General features: G+C 45.9%; 1 protein-coding gene across 4 annotated transcripts in view; it reads right to left on the bottom strand.

Annotated features, from left to right (window-relative positions):
* The window catches only part of RAP1GAP2 (RAP1 GTPase activating protein 2), a 246064-nt gene that overhangs the window by 46100 nt on the left and 184948 nt on the right, over positions 1-15016 (bottom strand). For all 4 annotated transcript variants that reach the window (XR_004234078.1, XM_031967819.1, XM_031967822.1 and 1 more), the window contains 7 exons: positions 14677-14712; positions 9753-9797; positions 8114-8146; positions 6778-6987; positions 4955-5058; positions 2796-2874; positions 930-983 (listed from right to left, as the gene is read on the bottom strand). Coding sequence is in view for 3 of the 4 variants with exons in the window: in XM_031967819.1 (XP_031823679.1) it covers positions 930-983; positions 2796-2874; positions 4955-5058; positions 6778-6987; positions 8114-8146; positions 9753-9797; positions 14677-14712 (561 nt within the window). In the remaining variant the exon portion in view is untranslated. The remainder of the gene's footprint in view (positions 1-929; positions 984-2795; positions 2875-4954; positions 5059-6777; positions 6988-8113; positions 8147-9752; positions 9798-14676; positions 14713-15016) is intronic.

The raw sequence follows: 15016 nt of genomic DNA, 5'->3' as shown, positions 1-15016 counted from the left end.
CCCAAGGTCTCTTCCCAGCTACGATTTGGAATTGGCACAAGGGAGCCGACGCAGAGACAGATTTTTGTTTCCTCAGCACTTAGCAAAGTGCCCAGAACACAGTAAGCGCTCAATAGCCAGCTGTAGTTGATTACTCTGTCAGATCACATTTCTCAAACTAGAAGGGGCCTTGGAGGCCACCTCATCCATCGTTCTCATTTTATAGAAGAGGAAACTGAGCCACGGGGAGGTGGGGGCATCTGACATCAGATGCAAGATTTGCACCCACAGCCTCTTTTGTAACCTTCTACTGTGTTCATTTATCCAACCATCTATTTACTCATACATTTATTTGTCTATTGCTCTCTCTCTCTCTTTCTCTCTCTTTCTCCATCTATCCATCTACCTATATATTTATTTATTTGACTCCATCTATCTCCATCCATTAATCTACCCATCCATCTCTAGATCTCTCTATCTATCTATCCCTCCATCCATCTGCCCATCACTCCACCTGGGGGGGTCTCACTTGCCTAGCAGTGGGCTTCTTCCTGGGCCCCAAAGTCCCTCTGATCTGATCTGAGTCTCAGGGCTGGAGCAGGGAAGCCCAGCTTCTCCCCGGCCTCTGACGGCCCAGATCTTGCTCGGTCGGTACCGACAGTGTCTGCAGCCAGCTCAGTGCCTAAGGCGGAGCAGGTGCTGACCCAGACGGCTGGATGGGGTTCCTCACTGGGAGGTACCAAGACCTGCGAACTTTCAAGTCTGGTCCCCTCACCACCATCAAGGGGAGAATCACAATGAATAAGAACGAGATGAAGAAAGCCTGGCCAGTATGTGGCAGTGACCTGGATCGTTAGAAAGAGTTCTGGGGGATGCTGTTCTGGAGGAAGGAGGAGACACTTCCTGTGGGGTTTCATGGGGCAGGGGAGGGTGGTCTCGGGTGTTCTCACCTTGGGGTACAGAACGGGATTGAATTTCAGTCCCACGGCATCATCACAGAAAGCCTGCAGAGAGAAAAGCTCGTGCTTTAATAACCGACTTTGTCCTTTCCTTCACACACACACACACACACACACACACACACACACTCACACTCACACTCGCACATGCACACACAAGCATACACCATTCCTTTTTTTCTCTGAGAGAGACCATGCCCTTCCCCAAATGATCATGGAATATTCTCCCCTCTACCCAGGATCTGCAAAAGGAGCTCTCTCCCAATTTCTTTCTTTTTCTTTTTATTAAAGCTTTTTATTTTTCAAAACACAGGCATAGATAATTTTCAATATTCACCCTTGCAAAACCTTGTGTTCCAAATTTTTTCCCTCCCTTCCTCCCCACTTCATCCCCTTGATGGCAAGTAATCCAATATATGTTAAACACGTGTAATTCTTCTCTACATATTCCCACAATGATCATGCTGCACAAGAAACAGCAGATCAAAAAGGAAAAAAAAAAGTCTCCCGATTTCAGAACTACTTGCCGTTAGGTATTCCCTACTCCAGGACTTCTGTTCCCACCCGCCCACCCACTCATATAACCTTTATTCCCCTCCTACTGTCTTTCCCTCCCTAACACCTATGGCTGTTTAATTGCTTTTCTTACAACCTAGATCACTCCATGGCCATTTCTGAACAAGCAGTTCCCTAGATGATCTTATTTAGGAAGAATAACAGTAGAAATCCACAGGGCCCACTGGAAAATTCTGCAGGGGGCTGACTGTGGGAGGGAGGAGAGGGGAGCTTGTCTAGAGATGAGAGAGAGAAATGTGCTGTTATCTAGGGAAGCGCTGTGGTGCTCCCAACCAACGGTCTCGTTCCTCAGAGCTGAGCTCATCCTTTGCAGTTAATTCAGGCTCTCTCCCCACATCGCCTAGAACCTCTTCATCGGAGCTCAGAAATGGGGAATCTGACACACCATTTACCTCTGATGGGACTTCAGTCCTGGCACTGATGGTCTCTGGGAGGCAAGGACCTCAGGGGAACAGCGAGGACGGACATCCTTGCTACTTTCCAACATCAGCTCCCATTTTCCCTTTGACAAATTCTCCGACAAGGTCTAATCCATCATAGTCCCCAAAATATGTGCTGTACGCAGGGCCACAGAGCAGGACCAGCCTGAGGGGACTGGGGAGGGGGCACAGAGAGGCTCCCCTGCATACCCTAACCCTATGGTTATGCATCCAGAATGGAAAGAAAGAAATGCTGAAGAAACTTCCATAGTTACATAGTCCCAGGTCCATTCACCAGAGCTATAACCAGGGAATTTTGTCCCTGAACAAGGAGCACAAATGGTGATCTATGTGGAGATTTGGGGGGAGAAGCAGAGACTCAGAGACATTGTTGTGAGCCCAATCCGGAGGAGGATTTGGTCTAGAAGTAGGGCAGACCAGGGGAAGAAATCCATTTCATTGCACAGAGTGAGATCTACCTGTGGAGGATTTCTGCAGAGTGGGGAACAGAAATATCACCAAAATGGTTGAGATCATCTCACCCAGGCTGTCAATTAGAGTTTTCTATTTTAGCTAAGAGTTCTATTGACTCTCTCAGAGTTAATTTTTTGGGTTTCAATCTGCTAATGAGCCAAAAGTTCTGTCAGTGCCCTTTAAATCTTCAAATCTGATGTCCGGGAACAAAGCCCTTATTGCCCCATTTTAGTTAGAGTTCTGATACTTGCTCACAACCATGAAGTGGATATCAGCAGAACTCTGGGCAGAATTTTGGCGGCACCTATGGCAGCCTGTACCCCTTGAGTTCAGATGGGCACCCCTCCACCGAAAGCAACTAAGGTTTTCCAGAGAGGCTTTGTTTTACCTTTGCAATTTGAGGGATGCTGGGTAGCTTGCTCAGTCCTGCCAGGGGAATCCTCTCGTGAACGGTTTTCACTTTGGACCTAAGGGAAGATGATTGCACAGTGAGACACAATCATCTCTGCAATGATGCTGGAGTTCCGACGCACAGGGAGGAACGAGAGCCCCTGATTTCATACCCTAGGTTTGGGTCAGCTGGGTGGTCCAGTGGATAGAGCACTGGGCTTGGAATCAGGAACTCATCTTGAATTCAAATCTAGCCTCAGAATATCCTCAGTTTCCTCATCTGTAAAGTGAAGGGATTGGACTGCGTGTTCTTTGTTGTCCTTTTCAGCCCTAGATCTATGATTTATAATCCTATGAATCCTACTATAAATGCTTTGGGGAGCGGGCTATTTAAAGAATCCCTGTGGGATGAATCATTCCATACGGCAAACAACTTCCCTCATAGCCATCTGTTGGGCCAGTCTGGGGATCCAGGTGTACCCCGCTTTTGAGCAAACCCAGTATCTGAAGGGCTTTCTGTCGCTCAGAGAGTGCCAGCCTTGACAGGAAAAGCTCAGTGGTGAGTGGAACTGGAAGAGCCGCCAGGAGACTTGGAGCTCAGCTACTAATAGGGAAACTGAGGCCCCAGAGAGAGGTGGCAATGAATCCGGAGTCATCTAAAAGAATGGCAGAGCCAGGACCTGAACATGGGTTCTGACTCTCGGCTCCTTCCGCTACAAATTGGGCAAGAAGGGGGTGATTATTCTCTTTATGACTGAAGTTCCCACCAAAGGACCCATTTAGAGACCAAGTGCTCTTCGCACAAGTAAAATCAAATTCTCTTTATGGATCTTAGAGGAGCAATGGGCAGCTTTGCTTGAAACGCAATTATTACAGACTTGGAGGCCCATTGTGGGGGGTTTGTGCCAAGGAGGGTAGAGATGGTCACATCAGCATCTTGTCTGGGGCAGCCCCCTCCAGGCCCGCAGGCAGACCACTGGTGGAAGCTCAATGCCAGTCCCCACATAGGGTAGTCACTCGGGAGCTGGTGGTGACCTCGAATGCCATCAGGTCCCCGATTCTTGTTCCATAGTTGAGGAAACTTGGGCCCAAGAAGCTAATGACTCCCTCAGAGCCACATCCCTTCTTGGGACTGAGGCAGGATAGAGTTGCCCCATGGGCTTGGAAAGTGCCACAGGGAACAGAACCCCTTTTAGAGAAAGTTCCCAATAACAATAAATATCATTCATATGCTGGTGTGGTAGTGCACAGATTCAGAGACCTTAAAGTGACTTGCCTACAACCGTTACATTGCTAGTAAAGGTCAGAGGCCCACTGGGCCTTAAACTCTGGTCCTGTATGCTACCCACCAAACCATCCCACTGCTCAGGGACACCCACACCTCCCAAATGTCCCACATGACACTTAGTGAGCAGGAAGTGTTTCATGGGCTCATAAATTTACAGCTGCAGGAGGTTGTCGGCTCTTGTGCAGATGAGGAAACTGAGGAGCAGACAGGTTAAAAATTGGAGGCACAAAGCTAGAAAGTGTCCGGGATGAGATTTGAATCCAGCTTTTCCTGATTCCGAGGTAAGTGCCGTATATCAGGGCTTCTTAAACTTATTCCACTCACAATCCCTCATCACTCCAAAATTTTTTACATGACCCTGGGGATAGAGGTACAGAAATCAAACACATACTGATAATGAATCGTAATTTTGCCACCTGCCATTCAGTTACGAGGCCCTATATGGTTAATAACTGGGCCCTCTCCAATACCCCATGCTGCCTCTCAACAAATATTTGATTGATTAATTGATTGATTGATGAAATGTGATCTGAGATTAAGTCAGAAGAATTGTTTTTTCCTCTGATTCCCTCATGAGGATCATGAAAGCCATGACCATGACCTCATTGGTGGCTGTGAATGTTCAAATTCAGTGAATGAAAGTCACCAGTCCAGACTGGAAAATAGTCTGAAGGGAATAACAGACCCCCTGGCTGCTATAGGAAAAGGGGGGGCTGGCTCTGCTGGATCAGGCGAGCTTGGAGACAGCCCAAGGACGGAGCTGGTCCTGTCTTCCTCACCTCAAGGAAGACAGATGCAGGGTGGCTGTGCCTTTCAATCAGTCCTGGTGCAAGAACTAGGGTCCCCCTCCCCACCCTCCCCCCGCTCACCTGAGGATGATCCGCAGGTACTCAATGCCTTCAGACTCTTCACACTTGATGGACAGAATCAAGTTTCCCAGACTACTGCCAGTACAATAAAAGTTTAAATGATCCTAGAAACAGAGAAGGTATGTTAACTCAGAGGGGGGACAGAGAGGACTTCCTGCTCATCCCTCATTTACATACCTACGTTGCCAAAATCTCAGCAGGAGCCAAGTGCCCTCAAAGGAATAGGGATAGCTAAGAAGCTCAGGCAATGCTCCCCATCCATTCAATTATGCTGGTTTGTCTTTTTCCATTTTTGCCTCCTCAATGCTCAGCACGCTGCTTTGTACACAATAAGTATTTAATAAATGTTCATTGAACTGGATCAAATTTAAGGTGTACTGTTGACAAGAACTTTCTCACTAATTTTGTGTGTGTGTGTTGGAGAGGAAAAGCAATTTAGTGTTTTAATTTCTTGCTTTGATTAAATCTCATTAATTTCTAAAAGTTTATTTTTTTAATAAAAAAGCAGCTGTTTCTATAGCTAGTGCTTAAAAAAGATTTTTAAATTAAATTTTCATTCTGATGGGAATTTATTTAAATTCTATTTTGTTTACCTAGACTTAACATTTTCTTGACAAATTTTAAAAATATCTGGTATCAATAAGATAATAGATTGTATATAATATTATATTTTTCAGGGTTTTTTTTAGTGTGACTATTGAGACAAAGGATATTTTTCCTAGCTTGGTTAATATTTGTATATATGATTACTTCATGTAAATAATATATTTATTAAAAAAGTAGAAAGCAATTGGAACGGGCAGGTGAGTCTGAACGATGACTTCTGAGCAATCCACGGCTACCAAAGTATCGCCAGATGGGGTATTGCTTTGATGGACAAATAAAATGATCTGCACATAAAGTGTTATTGATGGTGAAACAACGGTAACGAGCAAGGAAAGGCTCATAAAAGAGGGGCGCCCGTGAGGATGTTGATTGCTCTGCTGCTGAACAACCGTGCTTGTGTTTATAGATGAGGGATCCCAGACTCTCAGAGATGGGGGACTGGAGGCTAGAAGTCTGAGCCCCCCAACTTACACAGGATTTTCCCCTTTCCTCATTTGTTTTTATTTATCTTTTACGTGATTATTTTTTTTCCTGATGCTGTTACATCCTACATGATCTGTCCAATGGGGATGTTTCTCTATAACATTTCCCAGCACCGGGATAGAGACATAAGCATGAACCTTGCCCTTGTTTCTATATGGCAGCTCCATCACTACTCCGGAGCACTGAGTGTTGCCGGTTGTGATACTGGTAAATGTTTGACAACCAGCTCCCCGAGGCGGGGTGTGTGGGGAAAGGTAGAAACTTAGAAATTTGATCTTAAATTTAGATCAACAAAACAAAATCCAATCTGTAGCCTTTGGGGATTTCCAAGGCAAGCGTAACTTCTCATAGTGAAAATTTAACAGCCAGCTCTTGGGAGCTAGTTTGAGCCGGCTCCTGCGACTCTCCTTTGATTAGCCATGATCTTGGGGACTTCTAAGAAAGGGGACAGAGAAGGAAATTGGAAAAAAGAAGAAAAGGAGGAGAATAAGGAGGAGGAGGAGGAGGAGGAGGAGGAAAAGGAGAAAGAAAAGGAGGAGGAAGAAGAGGAAAAAGAGGAGGAGGAGGAGGAGAAAAAGGAGGAAAAGGAAGAGGAGGAAGAAGAGGAAAAAGAAGAGGAGGAGGAGGAGGAAGGAGGGATTGAGAGGAAAGGGGAAGAACAAGAGGCTGGCAGCAGGAACAGGGCTGGAAGGCAGCTGCCCGCTGGGGGATGGGGTCCGGCCTCTCCTGCTCACCTTCCCTAGGAAGTACTTCCGATACGCCCGCGCTTCTCCCTTGCACTCCAGTCTGTAGCCAAACATGCCGGGGCTGAGGTTCTCCTCCTCCTCCTCAAAGATGCTGCTGTCCGACGACGTTGGCGTGCCGATGTTTTCTGGGTCTTCGATCCAGTAGCCCCCGAACTGGGGCAGGATGACCAGCGGGTAAGGGCCTCCTTTTTCCACAATCTGGAAGCAATAAGGGTGCCCCATGTTAGCTTCCTCAAGACACTCTCCTGCCATAGGAGGGCCTCAGGAGTAGCCATGGACGGCCAGAGGTCTGGGAGATCTCATAGATTTGGCGCCTAAAGGGCCTCAGTTGTCACCTAGTCTAATTCTCCCATTTTACAGATAAGGCCACTGAGACTTTCAGTGATTTAGGAGCCTAGGAGCACAGGTCTAGAGCTGAAAGGACTTTATTTTACAGGTGGGGAAACTGAGGCCCAGAGAGTGCCCCAGGTCAGCCCTTGGTTGTCCCAAGGACTAGGGAAGGGACATTTATGCCATCTTTATTATATTTGCTCGCCCAGTCCAAGAGCATTTAATATTTTTCCAGTTGGTTAGATCAGACTTAATTTGTGTGGAAAGTGTTTTGTAGTTTTGCTCATAAAGTTTCTGATTTTCCCTTGGCAGATAGATTCCTAAATAATTTATACTATCAGTAGTTACTTTAAATGGAATTTCTTTGTAACTCTGACTGTTGGATTTTGTTAGTGATATATAAGAATGCTGATGACTTATGTGGGTTTATTTTATAACCAGCAACTTTGCTAAAATTGTGGATTATTTCTAATAACTTTTTAGTAGAATCTCTGGGGTTCTCTAAGTATACCATCATATCATCAGCAAAGAGTGATAATTTGGTTTCTTCATTGCCTATTCTTATTCCTTTAATATCTTTCTCAGCTCTTATTGCGAAAGCTAGCATTTCTAATACAATATTAAATAGTAACGGTGATAGTGGGCAACCTTGCTTCACTCCTGATCTTATTGGGAATGGTTGCAGTTTGGAGACATTTATGCCAGAAGAAAGTGAGGGGACTTACTTATCCTTTCCACTCACTGGGCTCAACTACCCAGGGTACCCTTAGAAAGATTCAAAGTTTGGATCATTAATCCCATTTTACAAATACAGAAACTGAAGTCCAGAAGGTGACCAGCCAAAGGTCCCGGGGGAGGAAACAGGACTGAAGTACTTGGCATGGAGACCGCCTGCCCACAGAACCATCGTTGGGGGTGATCTCCCTTTCCTTCCAGCCCCCATGATTCCCATAGAACAACCTGGAGTCTGGCTGGGAAAGGGCCTCATACCCACCTCATCAATGCTGGGGTAGGGGATGTAGTCATCCTGGAAGACAAATCAGAGCAGAAGCCGTTATCCCCTGATGCTACATGAAAGATCTCCTTACGCCTATACTTATTTTTAAGATTAAAGAGTTTTACTGATATTATTTATTTTCACATTGTACAGCGCTCCTTTCAACCCAGGGAGCCTTTCCTTTCCAAGAGATAACAGTGAAGTTAAACCAACAGCCGTAACAGAGAGCTGACAATGTAGGTTTCTTTTTTCTTTCTTTCTCCCTCCCTTTGTCCTACCCTCCCAATCTCCATCTCTCCTTTTCTTCCTTCCTTCCTTCTTTCTTTCCTTCTTTCCTTCCTTTTTCTCTTCCTTTTTTCATTTCTCCCTTTTTCTCTTTCTCTTTCTTCTTTCTTTCTTTCTCTCTCTTTCTCTCTCTCTCTCTCTCTCTCTCTCTCTCTCTCTCTCTCTCTTTCTTTCTTTTATGACTGTAATTTTCCAATTATCCAAGGCCTGGCAAAGGAGGATTCTAAAAGCAAAGGCTAAAAAATAATCACAGGCTCTTTGTCTTAGGGTGGATCAGAAGTGGAGCATATCCATCAGTGTTTGTTGTCTGATGAGAGACTACTGGGTAGAGATCTACCTGAAAAGCCTAAGGGAACACCCTGAGCCCAAATTTTCCACATTTTCTTTTTTCCCCAATGTTATGGGTTAAATAATAATATTAACTAACATGTATATAGTGCTTACTATGTACCCAATACTGTGCTAAGCACTTTACAATTATCTTATTTGATTCTCACAACAACCCTAGGAGGTACCTGCTGATAAATTACTCTTCTTTTACAGTTGAGGAAACTGAGACAGAGTTAATTGACTTGTCTGTCCCTTTCTGAGGCTGGATTTGAACCGAGACCCTGATTCCCTGCCAAAGACTCTACCTGCTGTACCAGCTACTGCCCCAGCTTCCTGCAGATGGAGCTGACTCTATGCCCTAGAGAATGGACATTTATCTGCAGATGGGAGATGCAAGGAGCGCTCCAAAGTGGGGAGGGAGTTGAAATTATCTCTGTGGAGATCACCTCACCCCAGGAACCTGGAGCAGGAGCAGATCCTCCCCTCTGCCAGATACCAGCTGGACCAGACTCCTACAGATGAGAGTTTATTGGAAGCTGCTAAAACTGCTCATTAGTTTCAGATCCTCACAGGCATGGGCTGACTCCTGATCACAGGCATTGCCTTTTGATCCCTAGAAATGGGAATTCACTCTCTCTAGCTGGGAGTTGCCTGACAGAGGGTACCAAAAAGTGGGGACAGGAGGGAAGGCGGTCCCTGGTCCAGGAGAAGGGAGATGGGACGAGCTGCAGCCTCAGTTTCTAACTTGTCTCTGGTCCCTAAAACTGTGTCAAGTCCACGTTTTCCCACAATCCCACACCCGACTGACAAGGTCGGTCATTTAAAGGGCTCTCGGTGAAAATCTTAGGGTCAGGCAGGTTTGAGATGGACAACTGTACGCTGGTCAGGGCACCAATGCTCGTCCTGCATCACTCCTGCTTAGCACAGGGCCTCCCCGCTGCCCCATTTAGAAAATCCATCCTCCGCCGACTCCAGTTTCAACCCTGATGGAGCCACCCAGATGCCCCCACCCCCCCCTCACCTTGTTTTTCTGGGGTCCTGGTTTCTGCTCCTCCAGCTTGATGCCCTGGAATGACAAAGAAAACATCCCAAAGTCTGTTACTGATGGCTAAAATGGAGGCAGGTTTTGCATGACTTCACACATATAATTGGTACCATATTGCTGACCTTCTCAAAGGGTGGGGAAGTGACTGAAGGGACAGAGAACACCGGAAATCCAAAATTTACAAAAAATGAAAGTTAAAATAAATAAAGTATAATTCATGTTGTTTAAAAAGAAGCTTTGTTTGAGGGTTTTTTCCCTCCTTTTTGGTCTGATTTTTCTTGCCCAACACAACAAATATGGAAATATGTTTAAAAGGATTGAACATATTTAACCTCTATCAGATTTCTGGCTGTCTTGGGGAAGGGGGAAATAAAAGAGAGAGGGAAAAAATTTAGAATACAATGTTTTACAAAAATTAATGTTGAAAACTGTTTTTACATGGATTTGGAAAAGAAAAAACTCTTGAAAGGTAAAAATAAGAAAAGTTTTGTCATTGGAGGAGAGAGGGGGAAGAGTCATCCCCATGTTCCCTTTGGCGGCTGAATCTTTATTTGGGCACCCACGGCCACGGAATCAATTTAAACCAATTAATTCAGCCCCAACTAGGCCAGGCACAGTGCTGGAGGCCAGGAGAGGGCTGGATCCGAATTCTAGCCATCACTAGCTGGCGGATGTGTGACCTTGGACAAGCCATGGGCTCTTAGAAGCCACCCAGCCCCTCCTTCCTCCTGAAGCCAAGGTTCAGAATGTGCAGCATCTCCTCCAAGGTCACCCAGTAAATGCCAGTCAGAATCTGAGCTTGGGTTCTCTGGCTACAAGCCCAGCATTCTTCCCCCTGTGCACTTATTGTGGCCCCTGTAACAAAGGGATAAATAATCCCTCCCAGTCCATCTCCTAGGCTGATGTAGGATCCAAGTGAGCTGACGGACGCGAGATCTCTTTGAAAATCAGGTATCCCGCGGATGGAGGGAATTATTTTTCCCAGGCACCCCTGCTTGCGCTATTATCAGCTTTTCTGCATATTAGAAAGAATGAACTTCTGGTTGCTCACCCAGCTAGCTCAGGGAATCGTGAAGCTGAGCTTTGGCGACTATTGGAAACAGTAGAAATGGCCCAGACTCGGCGTGATGAGCTCGTAACTAAGCAGGCTCCGAGGCTGTCTCTTTCTGTAAAATCTTGGGTTTTGTGGGATGGGGGACCTCAGAAATCATTAAGTCACAGACCCATAGCTCATATTCCGGGAGCCGGGAAGGATTCCTGAAGCCATCTCATCCAGCCTCCATCTTTTACAGATGAAGAAACTGAGGTTCAGAGTGAATTCGTATAGAACTTCAAGGTTTACAAAGAGCTTTTTATACCTTATGACATTTGAACTTCACTCCAACCTTGGGAGGACATTTACTGATGAGATAACGGAGGCTTGAAAGTCAGTATCCATTTCATGTTATGATATCACCTCTGATTTGAGTTCAAATCCCCCTTCTTACTAAATTACTACCTGTGTAATTGTGGGTAAATCGATTAACCAATCAATAAATATTTATTAAATTCCTACTATGTGCCAGTCACTGAGCCACACAGTAGGGTTATAAAGGGAGGCAGAAGACAATTCCTGCTCAGAGCTTGCTTGTATGGAAGTCCCTGTTCTCAGTGAGCTTGTATGCAAGTCCCTGTTCTCAGTAAGCTTGTATGGAAGTCCCTGTTCTCAAGGAGTTTATAATCTCTTGGAAGTCCCTATTTTCAGGGAGCTTATAATTTAACATTTTCTGCCCCCCCTAGACTTGCACCACTATAAAGCAAGAGGACTGGACTAACTGAATTCCAAGGCTCCTTCCGGCTCCTGAGCCTGAGAATAAAATGTTCGAAATCAATCCTCTCTTGGTCTGAGTAAGCAGAGACATGGGGAGCAGAGTCCAATCGGGGCAGCCTCACTCGCCCCCACTCACCCCCGCTCCCTGCAGCAATGGGAGAGAATCAGGAAGCAGCCAGACTCTGGGGAAACTGAGGTAAACAAGGTCAAGTATCTTGCTGAGAGTCACAGAGTTTTAAGGGCCAATTTTGAACTCCTGAAGATTCCAAGCCCAATGTTCTACCCTTTGTGTCACCTCGCTGCCCCAGAGGAGATCTAGACTTTTAAACTTAGTCCCGAGCATTTTCTCCCTGTAACTGGATGCTGGATACCAGTGAGGGCTGCTAAAATTAAAGAGTATCTTTTATTTCTAAAATCAGACACAATTTGACTGCACTCATCATCCCAGAGTCTTCCCAGACCCTAATGCCCTCCCCTAAAAGCCGCCTTCCCATGTGTGTATCTCATCCCAGGGGAATGTAAACTCCTTGAGGGCAGGGCCGGCCTGGCTGTTGTATCTGTGTCCTCAGCAGTGCACTGGTACACGGTATTCCTTCCATAAATGCCCTTTTATCCAGGAGTGTGTTTGCTCAGTTGCCATCACAAAGAACAAATAAAACTTTAACCTTTAGGTTGTGGGTGTGGCACATTCCCAAATGGAGGCTCACTCCTCTCCCTGCCAGTCTGGGCTGCTGGAAGCCCGGGGAGGAAGCCTTCTCTTCCCAGGCCCCACTAACTCCTCATCCCTCGGTCATCCTCCCAGAATATCAGCCTTTTCTCCTGCTCATATAAGGGCCTCCTGCCCAATGAAGGTCCTTGAGGCTAAGGAGATGCCTTGTCTTTCTCTGTCTCCTTCCCAACGTCCTCCAGGCTTGAGATGCTCAATGGGTGGCTCTAGGATGAGGGGTAGTTAAATCACTGCCCACTGACACTGGACATCATTGAGCTTCCATTCATTGAGGCAGGCAGGGGCTCTGCAGGTATGTGTGGAGGAGAAGAGTAGCCAGAGGAGGGGAGGAAGGGTCGTGGGATCATAGATCGAGAGTTAAAAGACCCTTGGAGGTCTTCTGGGTCAATCCCCTCTTTGACAGCTGAGGAAACTGAGGCACATAAGAGTAAAATGCCTCCCTCTAGTCACTTGACCCACAGAACGGGAAGGCCGTCCCTTCCTGACATCAGAAAAGTGTTGAGGAGAGTCCTTCCTCCCCGCAGGGTCCCTCCTCCCTCCAGCCCAGCACCAGACCCACCGTCCCATGCAGATAAACAAGGAGTTGGTCCTCCTAGCCTTGTGTTAATCATCATCCTTCAAACCTTCTGGGAAGGGCAAAGGCAGCACTAACCCGGCCCTTCCTCTCAGGGCCAATATCCCTCCCGAAACTGGTCCTGAGCCCCGTCCAAGCCGGCCCGGTTCTCCAGAATGACAGGACCCAAGTGGGATCTAGTGCTGGGATGATCTTTAACCTCATTTTCCTTCAGCATAAAAGGGGATAATTCCTCCTGAAGCATCTGCCTCAGACACTTGTGGGCAACCAATGAAATAAATCTCTGCCAACTTTAGAGAGCTATAAAATGGACCCAATCGATGGTTTCCTTGTTGGAAGGAAATCCCTCTAATAATGCAAAACAGCACAGGCTCTGAAATGTCTCTTCTTGGAGTTCTGCCCAGGGTCACGTAGCCTGGATGCACCAGAAATGGGACTGGAACTCAAGACCTTCTTCTTTGAGCCCACGTCTCTATCCACTAGGCTATACTGCCTCCCTTTACCACCATCATCCTCATGTTAGTATTATTTAGTTTTATGGTTTTCTATATCATTCTCAAGAGATATTCTTAAATATAAATAAAATAAGAGTCATGTTCTTAAATCTTATCTCCCCAGTGAGCTGTAAACTCAAGAGCAGGGATGTATCGAATGCGGAGAGAGGGCTGGATCTGCAGTCAGGAAGTTCACATTTGGCCTCTGACACTTCCTAGCTGTGTGATCCCGAGTACATCACTCAACCACCATCTGCCTTGGTTTCCTCATCTGTAAAATGGGGATAATAATAGCATTTGCCTCCCAGGGGTGTTGCGAAGATCAAAGGAGAGAATAATTGTAAAGCACTTCGCCTTGTGTCTGGCATGTAGTAATCATTATGTAAACGTTAGAGATTGTTATTTTTTTTCCCTCGCTTCCAACCTGGAAATTAGACCTTGCTCCTAATCTAAGCTTCGCCAGGCCCAAAGTCATCTCTTTAGAGCTAGGAAACCTGATGCCCAGACCAAGTCCCTCATTTGATTGTTGAGGGAAATAAGATCCGGGGAATCCAAGTGATTTCAGATGCTTACAAGACGTGCTTATATGGCACGTGAAAGTTTTCAAAGTTTTTATGCCTTCTCTCATTTATTCCCACAACTCTCTAAGATAGGGACCATCTTTCTTACTGTACAGATGAGAAAACTGAGGCTGGGAGAGGTTGTTTTTTTTTTTCCTTTCCTGTGTTTTTTTCCCTTTTTGGTCTGATTTTTCTTGCACAACATGACAAATATGGAAATATGTGTAAAAGGATTGCACATAATTAATCCATATCAGATTACTTGCTCTTTTGGGGAGGGGGAGGTAAGAGAGGGAAGGAGAAAAATTTTGAACATCAAGTCTTACAAAAATGAAATGAAATATAAAATATAAAATGAAAGTTGAAAACTATCTTTACATGTATTTGGAAAAATAAAGTACTATTAATTTTTTTTTTAAGTGCTCAATCATGGGCTCAAAGTAGCACAAACCTAGTTCTCTTTTTGCCAGCTGCTATAACCCACCACTAGGGGACATTCTGGTGAGCTTCCCAATTTTGGTGGGTTCCATGTTGTTGCCATATCTATCCAACTGTCAAAATTCTCTCTGCTCTGGGGCCCAGTGTCCCCATCAATCAAGTACCACTAGCCACTCACTAGATGCTTAAAGCTGTGCCAGGTGATGGGAATACAAACACAAAGGCCACCTCTGTGCCCACGGGGCTGACATTCTAATGGGGGGCACGGGGGTATGACCCCACAACGGAGACACTTACTTGCATTTTCTCCAGCATTTCGAAGAACTCTGCAGACTGTAAGACAAAAGAGGGGAGGGGAGAGAAGGGAGAGAGACAGAGAGGTCAGCGAGGCTGTCCAAGAAACCTTTTCTCCTCCCGCCGGGAGCGAAGAGCGGCAGAAGCTAGACTGAGATGGAATTAATTTGAAACATGAGAAAGGATAATTAGGTTTTGTCTTTACTGGCCTTGAAGACCAAAATATTCTTCCTGAAAAAAAAAACACTTGAGGATACTGGCTAGCGCTAAGCCAGAACCGGGCAGGGGGAGGTCCCAGGGGGCCAGAGCTCTGGACGGCAAGCTCATCCTGGGCCGAGCCATG

This window comes from Sarcophilus harrisii, chromosome 4, assembly GCF_902635505.1.
Source record: "Sarcophilus harrisii chromosome 4, mSarHar1.11, whole genome shotgun sequence".
Taxonomy (NCBI): domain Eukaryota; kingdom Metazoa; phylum Chordata; class Mammalia; order Dasyuromorphia; family Dasyuridae; genus Sarcophilus; species Sarcophilus harrisii.
This window is presented reverse-complemented; position numbering and strand designations above follow the sequence as displayed.